The following is a 12,465-nucleotide window of genomic DNA, read 5'->3' as shown; positions in this document are numbered from 1 at the left end:
AATTTTCAGTTCAAATACTTATATCACTGACAACAGTGGTCTGGCCAGTATATTTTCATTTAAAAAGTGGAGTTGAAGCCCTCAACCATGGGCGTAGATTTAGGGTGGGACGCTAGGGACATGTCCTTACCAATATTCAGGAAAGACTGAATTGTCCCTAGCAATAATTTCGACCAAACAATTAATCTGTATTTATATATAACCACTGATGTCCGTCTTATTCTTGTGTTTTCTATTTTTTACTTATTATATTTTTTCAGGAATCATTTAAATGAGATTAGAAATCTTTTGCAATCCCGTTCTGTAAAAATAATGCTCTATGTGGTACACAAACGGTTAACAGCTTTCGTTCTCTGCAATGCCCGCCTCCGTAACTCAGATCGCTAATATGATTGGCTTTGCATTTCTTTAGTCCCGCCTCTCTAACTCACATTGCTAATATGATTGGCTTTGCATTTCTTTAGTCCCGCCTCTCTAACTCACATAACTTTTATGATGGGCTTGTCTTTACTCGCTACGTGTGATAGGATGGTTTCACTTTATACAACGCGCCAAAGTTCACTCAACAAGACGCGCGTGATTATTCGGGCTACAGGTAAGTGAGGAAGAAAGTATTATTATACCCACTGTAACTGTTTCATGCACAAAATACGGAACAAGTTGTGTCACATAATGATTCAGGGACAGTGTTTTCACCAATACACGACAATTCCATGTTAACCTGAGGAGTTGCAAACTTGTGTCAACCTTTTATAAATGGGGTGGCAAGGTTATTTAGGGGGTCCCTAATCCATGAAAGAAAATAAACTCAACATGGTAAAAACATGAATTCATTTCATGATTGCTGAATACTTTACATTACTGCACTGTGGTCATTACTTGCACAGATGTAGACATAATGTAAGGTTGCATTTTAAACTTAAACTATTTTTTTCACACTGATTAACTATCTGTTAGTGAAAAGAAGATTTAATGTGAACTACAGAAACGTTAATAAACGTTGTTCAAGAAACGGCATGATATACATACACCTACTTCAACACTGGGATTTTTTTTGGCAAAATTAAATTAAGAATTAAATATTAATTGCATATTCTTCAATGTTATAAAGTAAATATGGATTATATGTTACAATGTGATTTTCTTTTTTTTTGACAAAGACTTTGACAAAGACTATTAGGCTCTAGGACATAACAAATTGTTTATTATAGTACATTAAATTTGGGATGGCACCGGGGGTGGCGAGTCAGATGTCACTGAGTAAAGTGCATGAATTGTCTGTTGTTTATGTCAAGTAAACAGTGATAAACAGTTTTTGCAATGCGACCATTTTATTTATGTCCCCACCAATGCCAGAATCAAACCTACGCCCTTGCCCTCAACTGATGTTTATGTTGTCATTTTGTGCATTGGCCACCAGTTGTGTGATTGCAGTACCAGTGTTAGCCACAAGTTTTGTGATTAAAGTACCAGTTTTGGCCACAATCCTACATACTGTTCCTTTAAAAATTCAACCCTACTTCCAAAAATCAAATGCTCACAACACAGACAAATATCTAATGGACATATTTGGCTATCTCAACCATGCTTATTGCTAGCAAAAGTACAAAAAAAATCAAGCAAACAGGTAGTAAATGGGAGAAAAACTGGGCGACCAAAAAGCTTAGTGCTGCTGCGGGTGAGCCATCAGGTTTTCCCTTTTAAACATCCCACTTCCTCACAGACCTTTAATGTAGCACTGATATTTTGGACGCCACCAGTAATGTGGTTTAGTGAGTCTGGTGTGAAAAATAAAAACAGATCGAATCCCAGTACCCATGTATTAAAAAGGGAAGCTAGTTATTATAGTTTCTAAATAGCCTGATCTCACAAAATACGTGAAATAGTCATGCATTATTTTGCTCAGTTTTGTGTGGCATTGTCACGTATTTCCACCATTTTACGTGCCCGTGCCCCGACTTTTTTTCTGTATCAGTTTCATGTATTGGTTACTCAACTGTTTTTACTATTTTTTTTATTGTCGGTTCGGTTTGGGGTTAGAACAACTTTCTCTTCTTATACAGTAAAATTACATCCTTACCCAAACCCAATTCTAACCCTAACGTCATGTGACAAATGGTTTAAAAAGCATACGAAAAAACAGTATAAACCAATACTTAAAGTGACATCCTAACACAATCTAACCCCAAAGCGACAATTGTTTAAAAATAAGAAAAATAGTTGAGTAACCAAAACATGAAACTGACACGGAAAAATAAGTCGTGGCACGGGCACGTAAAATGATGGAAATACGTGACAATGCCATGAAAACTGAGCAAAATAAAGTGACTACTTCATGGATTTTTGTGAAATCAGGTTGTTTCTAAAGCATTAAAGATGGATTTTTTTCTTACAAAATCCCATTGATTCCCCTTAGAAGTCCTTTATTAACCTCCTGGAGCCTCCTGGATAACTTCTGCACAGGGTGGATGCGTTTTTAAGGGCTTGAAAATCGTGAACCATGTTATAAAGTTTGGAAAAGCCAGGACATTTACGAAAATAACTTGAATTCTTTTCATCTAAAAGATGATAGACATATGTATCTCTGATGGCTTGAGAGTGAGTAAATCATAGGATCGTTTTAATTTCTTAAATTAAAAGACCTGGCATGGGTATTCAAACCAGCAAATACTGACATCTGAGATATCAGTATGGTTAAAAACATTTGTTCAAAGAGACATATCATGAAAATCTGACTTGTTCCAGTGATATAATTTGGCCCCAGTGCTTCTATAAACTTAGAAAATGTAAAAAAGATCAACCCAGTAACTTAGTTTTGGTAAACCATTCTCTGCAAGCATGTGAAAAAATAGGTCATTGAAATTTGGCACCCCTGGTGATGTCAGAAGGGGATAATACCGCCCCTAAATCTGCACTATCCAACCTCCGCACTGCCATTTAGTGCAACTCATTTGCATTTAAAAGGACACACCCAAAAATGGCACATTCTTGCTCACACCCACAAAGTGAAGTGAAGTGAAGTGAGTATTTGCCAATGTATGGTAACCCATACTTGGAATGTGACCTCTGCATTTAACCCATCCAGTGAATAGTGAACACACGCACTGCAAGTCGTGAACACACAAACACCCGGAGCAGTGGGCAGCTATCCCTGCAGCGCCCGGGGAGCAATTAGGGTTAAGGTGCCTTGCTCAAGGGCACCACAGTCGCAACCCGCCGGTCGTGAGCCTCGAACCGGCAACACTTGGGTTACAAGCCCGACACTCTAACCACTAGGCTACAACTGCCCCATCAAAGTGGCAATTTTAACATGCTATAATAAATTATCTATATGGTATTTTGAGCTAGAACTTCACATAGGTACTCTGGCGACGCCAAAGATTTATTTTACATCTTAAAAAAGTCTTGTAAAATGTCCCCTTTAAAAACTTTTTTCATACCAAGGTTGGCATTTGCATGGAATTGCTCAGATAAACAGACAAAGGTTAACTTTTATTTCACTGTCTTCCTCACCTGTTGAGCAAAGACATGAGACCTTTGGCTGCTGTGATGACGTCCACCACTGCCTGCAGTACGTGTTGTGGCAGAGTGGTGGTGCTCTGCACATCGCTGGCATTAACGCGCCAGCGGCCCTGTATGGTCATCTGAAGGGTGTGAGCCAATGCGCGTAGTTTCTCTGTCAAGCTGCCCACATTCTCTCCACCACCACTGTACGTCTGCGCAGACACAGGACAAAGGGTTAGATGAAGTGTACGTGTGTTGATTCCAGGCTGCTATGCAACATGGCAAAATGTATAAAAGCACAGTAATGAAAAACTTTTATGTTTATAACTCATTTATTACTTCAGTTTTGCTTGGTATGCTCCTGATCCATCATATCTTTCACTGCATAATAACTATGATTTAAAAGACGCTGTAATAACCTTTGGTTTGGGTTTAATTTCCGCTAACTATGGCTGGACAAATGTAGAGACTTTCTCCTATATTCTTCTTGATGTTTTGATCTGATAAGCTGAGCCAGATTTCTGCTGTTACGACACATGTAAGGAGTCCTGGTACCAGCAGGTCCATATTAATCCTCCCAGCAGGCAAAACATTTACTGAGTACATGCACTGTCAGTGAAAGTTCACAGCCGGCAAGCCCGCAATTATCACATTTAAAATCAGAAATGAACTGACAGTGCTGTGGGGTGCAGACGTCTGAGACCACACATTTTAGATGTTTTTTAAGATTTGAAAAAGATTAACAAAAAAAACCCACTATGACTAAAAGCAAATGAGACATATTCAAGATTATACAAGCAAATTTGGGACACTGACCATGTTAACTATGTTCAAAAGATCAGATTTTTTATCCTCCCCAAAGCACAAACGGTGCTCTTTGGAAAATATTCAAATCATACTGGAATGACATCACCACCATTGGTTAAAAAAACACGCCTTTGGTGTGAGAAACCCGGGTTCGAATCCACTGTGACACACCATTGTGTCCCTGAGAAAGACACTTAACCCCTAGTTGCTCCAGAGGCGTGCAACCTCTTGTCAGGATCCGTCTGAAACCATCTGTTTTATTACATCTAGTCTTTGTGTTCGGGGTCCTGGCAGTACCATGTTTTATGTGGGAAATGTGTGGTTTTTGTATTGGTTTATTCTGACCACACATTTCCCAGGTCTCGTCACTTTTTCCCCGATCCCTTACTCGTGATTATTTTCCAGGTGTATGTCATTTACTTTCTCCCTATTTAAGAGTCCTTGTGTTTGTTGTCCAGTGCGCGTTCGTATTGTTACTATCCTGTCGTGTTCTTCAGTCGTGCATCTGTGAGTATCAAGATCGTTTAGTCTAGTTTGTTATTTGTAGTTTTATGTTGGTTCATGTCTAGTTTTATGTCAGTTTAGTGTAGCGTTTATACTGTCTTGTTTTGCCCCCTCGTGGGTTTTGTTTTCCATGTTTTGTTGTCAATAAATTATTATTTTAGTTAAGTCTGCATTTGGGTTCATTCTCTGCACAAATCCTCACATTACGAACGCGCCACCACTGAACCCAGCAGACGATGAACTATATGTTTGCCGATTGTAGAGCCCAGGGGGCTCACGTGTTGTTTGGCATGCGCCAGAAGGGAGATCCATTGATGGGGTTTGCTATGGACTTTTTAAAGGCAGCGAAGGGCACTGGCTTTAATGAGTCTGAGCTAAAAGTCATTTTCCTTAGCTGCCTTGATGAGCCTCTATCGGAGACTGAACGGTGGGTCATCAAACCCATGAGCTTCCCGGACTCGGTGGAATACATCATGAACCGGGAGTTCAGAGTTCCTACCGCAGTTTCCCATCCAGCTCCTCTTCAGACCATCCCAGAGGGTCAAGTCATGGGAGGCTTGACTCTCGGCGACCCAGAACCTTTCCCTCCGGCTCCAGAGAGCTCCTCCCCACCTGTCTCCCTTCGAGGGAAACGAGAAAGGAGGATCTCCTGGGAGTCTTCGTCCGGGGGGTCCTCCTCGGAGTTGGTTGCACCACCTCAACCACTCTCTGCTCCACGACCTCGCAAAAAGAAGAGGAAGAAGGGAACTCTTGACCAGCCGCCAGAGCGCCCAGAGCCGCCGACGCAGCCGCCAGAGCGCCCAGAGCCGCCGACGCAGCCGCCAGAGCGCCCAGAGCCGCCGACGCAGCCGCCAGAGCGCCCAGAGCCGCCGACGCAGCCGCCAGAGCGCCCAGAGCCGCCGACGCAGCCGCCAGAGCGCCCAGAGCCGCCGACGCAGCCGCCAGAGCGCCCAGAGCCGCCGACGCAGCCGCCAGAGCGCCCAGAGCCGCCGACGCAGCCGCCAGAGCGCCCAGAGCCGCCGACGCAGCCGCCAGAGCGCCCAGAGCCGCCGACGCAGCCGCCAGAGCGCCCAGAGCCGCCGACGCAGCCGCCAGAGCGCCCAGAGCCGCCGACGCAGCCGCCAGAGCGCCCAGAGCCGCCGACGCAGCCGCCAGAGCGCCCAGAGCGCCCACAGCCGTCGACGCAGCCGCCAGAGCCCCCAGAGGTTTCGACGCAGACGCCAGCGCAACCCCAGCCGAGGCCGCCGCCAGCGCAACCCCAGCCGAGGCCGCCGCCAGCGCAACCCCAGCCGTGGTCGCCGCCAGCGCCACCCCAGCCATGTGCGCAGTCAGCGCAACCCCAGCCAGATTTTGCCATGTTCGGCCATGAACCTTCCAGAACTCTCCCCAAGTTTACCCAGACTCCTTTCCCACCCTCCCACCCTGGACCACCTCCTCTGAACTTTTGTGTTCCCCCACCCCCCTCCCTTGTTTGTTATTTTTATTGTCCCATCCCAATCCTGTTATTGTCATTTCCTGTTTGCCCCTGTTAGTATTTGTAATGTTCTCGTGGGTCATGTCTTGTATGCAGTCTGTTTTGTCCCGTGTTTAGTGTTCCCCTTGAGGAGCGTCTGGTAGCCGCTCTTTAAGGGGGGGCTACTGTCAGGATCCGTCTGAAACCATCTGTTTTATTACATCTAGTCTTTGTGTTCGGGGTCCTGGCAGTACCATGTTTTATGTGGGAAATGTGTGGTTTTTGTATTGGTTTATTCTGACCACACATTTCCCAGGTCTCGTCACTTTTTCCCCGATCCCTTACTCGTGATTATTTTCCAGGTGTATGTCATTTACTTTCTCCCTATTTAAGAGTCCTTGTGTTTGTTGTCCAGTGCGCGTTCGTATTGTTACTATCCTGTCGTGTTCTTCAGTCGTGCATCTGTGAGTATCAAGATCGTTTAGTCTAGTTTGTTATTTGTAGTTTTATGTTGGTTCATGTCTAGTTTTATGTCAGTTTAGTGTAGCGTTTATACTGTCTTGTTTTGCCCCCTCGTGGGTTTTGTTTTCCATGTTTTGTTGTCAATAAATTATTATTTTAGTTAAGTCTGCATTTGGGTTCATTCTCTGCACAAATCCTCACACCTCTGACATATTTAGCAATTGTATGTCGCTTTGGATAAAAGCGTCAGCTAAATGAATAAGTAAGTAAGAAAGTAATAAAGGCTAATAATAATCCCACTGACCTAACGCTACCGATGTTGGCATTTTCAGATTTCTTAATTAAGGCATATTTTCTGCTATGTTGTAATCTTACCAAAGCACAGAGTTTTTCCACGGCATCCAGTATGAGTTCCTGATGTCCGATTTTATGCACTCCCAGTTTTTCCAGCCTGGCAGTGGAGAGATGCAGCAGATCTGAGCCCGAGAGCTTCCACTCAGAGATTGAATACTCCTTCAGAGGAGCATCCAGACCTGACACAACACAACACACACAAATAAACACAAAATCACAATAAAAGGCTTTAACTCTGTTAAAAACATAAAATAAAAAGATTTGATGTTATTTATTTGTATATGGAATGGTCTTATGCAGTGGTTCTCAAGCGTTTTCAGCGTGCGGCCCCCCTTGTGTACGGTGCATTCCTTTCCGGCCCCCCCAAAGACAGTTTATGACAAATGTGTCATAAAACATAAAGTTTTAATTAAACAAAACATCTTAAATTATACAAAGTAGTGCTGTTGGTTAGTAGCCTTATTTTTTTTAAGGTTTAATTACACAGAATTCATGATAATTTAATGTACTTTATAAAATGTCATAAAACTGGGGCCCCCAGTTTGAGAACCACTGGTCTAATGAACTACATCCATTTTGAATCGTAAGGTCTAATGGTATACCAAACAGCAGTGGTTCTCAAACTTTTTCGGCGTGCGCCCCCCTTGTATACGGTGCATCCCTTCGTGGCCGCACCACAGAAAATGTATGACATAAAACCTTTCAAAATGTAATATTTGAATTAAACAAAACATATTAAATTGTACAATGGTGTGCTGTTGGTTACTAGCCTTATTTTTCTGAGATTTAATTACACAGAATTTATAATAAATTAATTTATTTTATAAAATGTCATAAAATCGGGGGCCCCCTGGCACCATTTCAGGGCCCCCAGTTTAAGAACCACTGCCATACAGTACATGGGCTGTTTACATAATGGCTATAGGTTTGATTCTGTCAGATGTAAGACACTTAAAGCAATAGTTCAACCAAAAATGAAAATTCTACTTGTTTATATTTTGCTTGTTATCGGAAATAAACAGCCGGTCTCATTAAATTACGTACTTATAGTCACGTTATTTTTATATTCTTTTTTGTGATACTGTCACGAATTTCCGCGTTTTTTGTGATCGTATCACGAATTTCTGTTTATGGGTCATTTTCACGTATTGATTACCCAACTGTTTTGTCCTATTTTCTTACATTCTCGCTTCGGTTTAGGGTTAGATTTACATAAAATGACATCGAACTCTAACCCTAACGCCAGGCAACAATGGTTTAAAAATAAAATCAGAAAAAATTGAATAAGCCAATACTTAAACTGACATTCTAACGCAAACACCAAATTTAACCCTAAACCGAAGTGACAATGGTTGAAAATAGGAAAAAGCAGTTGCGTAAATAATACGTGACAATGACACATAAACACGAGTTAACGCGGAAATTCGTGACGGTATTATGAAAAAGAATTAAAAAATATGTGACTATAGGTACATTATTTCATGAGACTGGGTAGCAAATAAACTACTCTTAGGATTTTGTTGTTATTGTTTACAGGATGTTAAATTTGATCCACGAAAGACGTTTGTTTATGTTGTAAACCGTCTATAAAAAGAAATGGCTACATAAGGACCACACAGTTTATTCAGTTATCTTAATGGGCTTAAACTTCTATTGTTTTTATAAAGTTAATTATTACCAGACTAACCCCAACACACACACCCTCACACACCCTTTATTTGTTTTGTGAACATTTGTACCGCATATTTACAACATAACACACAAAACCAAATAAATTCTTTACATTCATTCAATATAATTGCAGGAAATGAGTGGTCAAGTGCCCAGTACGCTAAACATACACAGCTGTTGTTGAAACTAAGTCACATTCAAACACACCTGCTTTGTATTCACGTGACAAAATATTGGGAACTTCGGAATGATTAAGTTGAGGAAAGAGCGTCAGAATGCTTATGCATAATGGGATGCCTTACAATTGTGACCCTGTCTGTAAAAGCCAGACTAATATCTAATTTAATGGGATTTAGAGCATTACAGTTTGATTTCAATGTATTTGACATGAACTTATTCAGTCATTATTAAAGATATCAAGGTTATATTTTCAAAAACAAAACGGCTTCAGTTTGGTTTCACAGACTGGGGTCACATTTTTGTAAACTGCTGTATGCTCACGGACACAAAGCATTCAGGTTAAAGCTTATTTCCCGAGGATTTTGTGCCCTGAGGGAAATTCCTTTGTGCAAGATTTACGCAACAAGATCCAGAGCCAAATTCAGATCCAGTCTCACAACTGCCGGATCTAGATTCACAACAATCTACAGTATTTTCTCGTGATGCCTGTTTCTTAAACGACTCATAACAGGGCTGTTAAGTTGCTTTTTGTCCTTACGCATTCATATAAAATGTAAGCCAACAGCAGGTGACTTCTAGAAAAACCTGACAAATAAGGAAACTGTAACATCTTGACTTGGTTATCACACATTTAGAGATTTAATTTAGTGACTTAAACACCAGGATCTGAATGATCACATGATACAACCTGATGTCTAAAAATTATACAAATATATTTAAATACGTTAAATAAGTTAACTATGAAACGATTTACATTCATGCCAAGACTATAAATCTCTTCTTAAGAAATAAGCAAGAAGATTTGATATTTAAACTAGTTTGGATACATAAAAGTTATGAAATACATATAAGGAACAAAAACACATTTAGGGGGCGGAGTTCTGCCTCAATAAAAAAAATAAAACGCACAACAACAAAACCACTTTTAAAAAGTTTCAGTGAAAATTATTAAATGTGTACAGTCATTACAAAAGCTACTTTATATTTCCAGGCCTAATAATTAATTACTATTGCAAAACCAACAAGTACTGTGTATTAACAAGCAAATCTACTTAATATTTACGAAGCGCACGCACGTGTTTCACGTAGTATTATATAATACAACTAATTATAACAATGTCAATACACAGTTGCGCATGTAAATTGTATTCAAATAACGCTATACGAGTGTTAAAGTGAAACTGAACCTGGGACAGTATAAAAACATCAGCATTAGGATCGTGGGCCAGTCAAGACTTGAGCAGTGAATGACAGCACTGCATTGCATTCATACTATCAGTCCGTAGGAAAAGTGAATACCGCAGGGTTATTTATTTACACGAAGTCTGTTTATAAACCTTTTTAGCTTTTGCCGTGCGAGCCTAACAAACTAACATACAGTAAACAATCGTGAACGCGCTTCCTCATTCCAACATAACACCTTCCACAGGGATCCGCGTCGCTCCCGTTGCTCTCGGCCACACTTTATCTCTCTTCACACTCATACAAAGTTTCCTGTCTGTCGGTTAAAGTACAATCGGGTACACATATACACACCTTCGAGCCATGAGGTAACTCTTTCGGTGCTCCAAGACGTTACGGGCTCCATGTTTTTGGGAGCATAAATTGAAAATCCTGTAAGTGTCCCGTAGCTTAATGCGCGTGAAGGTTCATCCTGCTGGTTACTGGCACACCTTCGTACAGGTAATGGTGTGCTGTCAGCCAATAGTGTGTTGAGCTGATGTCAGGCCGTGATTACTGCGACCTACATCATACTGCGCCTGTCTCGGTTTGAAGGGAGGGGTCGATGAAACTCTTTCATACTGCCTACTTTATTTCCTAATAGGTTCCTACAGTACATCAGTTTCTACGTTTGATCGACTCCTCCCAGCAAATCCACCAACATAACACTGACTGTATAGTTTAGTATTTACTATAGTAAACTGTAGTGTATTTTATTGAAAACATACCATAATAAATATTATAGTCTAAAATTATACGAGTTATCAGATCACTATAGTTAATACTGGAGAATATTGTTTTATACAAAAACACGGTGTAGTAACTACTATGTTATAATAAAGTATACTACTACAGCCCACTTTGTTTGTGTAGCTCAACTGGTGCTAGCAACGCAAAGGTGACGGTTCAATCCCCAGACAACATACTGTGTAGATAATGATAAAAATATGTATAGATTGAATGCACTGTAAGTTGCTTTGAATAAAAGTGTCTGCTAAATGCATGAGTGCACAATTTAATTTTTTTTTTCTTTTTTTTACAACGTAATGACATAGTACAATGGTTCCCAAACTTTTTCAGCGTGTGGCCCCCCTTGTGTATGGTGCATTCCTTCGCGGCCCCCCAAAGAAAATTTGTGACAAAAAACTGTTCTAAAACTCTAAATTTTAATAAAAAAAAACATTAAATTATGCAAAAAAGTAGTGCTTTTGGTTAGTAGCCTTATTTTTTTAGGTTTAATTACACAGAATTCATGATAAATTAATGTATTTCATAAAATGTCATAAAACTGGGGCCCCCCTGGCACAATCTCGGGCCCCAGTTTGAAAACCAATGGCCTAGTAAATACTACAGTATACCACAGACTGTGAATTGTTTTTTTAATTTAATTTTTACACTTAACTAATGCTAATTTAAATAATTAAATGCTAATTTAAGATCATTTAACATTTTGTTTAAGGAGCAAATAATAGTCCAAAGCTATATTATGTTTAAAAATGATGATGGAGATTGGGAAAGATGAAAAACATAAAAAAAGATTTTTTCTTTTAAAGGGTACATATCGTAAAAATCAGACTTTTTCCATGTTACAGGTGGTAACGTGCACACCAAATCGTTTACTGCAACATGATCTCACAAAGTATAGTCATGGAATATTTTGCTCATTTATCCATGTCATTGTCACGGATCTCGCATTTTTCCGTGGCCGTACCATGGACTTTCTTTTCCGTATCATTGTCACAGATTCGTTACTCAACTGCTTTTTCCTATTTTCAAACCATTGTCGCTTCGGTTCAGGGTTAGATTTGGTGTTTGCGTTAGGATGTCACTTTAAGTATTGGTTTATAATATTTTTTCTGATTTATTTTTTTATATTTTCAGATTTGTAAACCATTGTTGCCTGCCGTTAGGGTTAGAGTTGGGTTTGAGTAAGGATTAGGGCTGGGCAAAAAATCGATTTTTCGAATAATCGTTTTCTAAAACGTGGTCGATTCAAAATCGATTCTCAAAGAGCATATATATTCATATTTATTTCCGCAAACTTTTTTGCCTTGCGCTATGTTATCAAGAAGCGATATTCATTCATTTAGTTCATTCATTCATTTAGTGCATAAAATGGTGATTTCAGGTGCTTCATCGACGTTGATGCCACCTTCACATAAAAAGTCAGAGCATTTTAGATTTTGCAAGCAAGACGACAACGATAGTGTTGTGGCTTTTAATTTCTTTTTATTAATTACCCACTTGTAAACTGCTGTTCACTGTTCTTTTTTATTAATACAGTATTTGTATTAAATCTATATTAATTG

At 40.0% G+C, this 12,465-nt stretch overlaps 1 protein-coding gene across 3 annotated transcripts in view; it reads right to left on the bottom strand.

The window, feature by feature from the left end:
- The window catches only part of cnksr1 (connector enhancer of kinase suppressor of Ras 1), a 62,907-nt gene extending 52,205 nt beyond the window's left edge, over positions 1-10,702 (bottom strand). For all 3 annotated transcript variants that reach the window (XM_065288244.2, XM_065288245.2, XM_065288246.2), the window contains exons 1-3: positions 10,472-10,702; positions 7,106-7,263; positions 3,514-3,716 (exon numbers count right to left, since the gene is read on the bottom strand). In XM_065288244.2, coding sequence (XP_065144316.2) covers positions 3,514-3,716; positions 7,106-7,263; positions 10,472-10,523 — 413 coding nt within the window. In that variant the 5' untranslated portion in view covers positions 10,524-10,702. The remainder of the gene's footprint in view (positions 1-3,513; positions 3,717-7,105; positions 7,264-10,471) is intronic.
- Positions 10,703-12,465: the final 1,763 nt, after the last annotated feature.

This window comes from Paramisgurnus dabryanus, chromosome 17, assembly GCF_030506205.2.
Source record: "Paramisgurnus dabryanus chromosome 17, PD_genome_1.1, whole genome shotgun sequence".
NCBI lineage: Eukaryota > Metazoa > Chordata > Actinopteri > Cypriniformes > Cobitidae > Paramisgurnus > Paramisgurnus dabryanus.
This window is presented reverse-complemented; position numbering and strand designations above follow the sequence as displayed.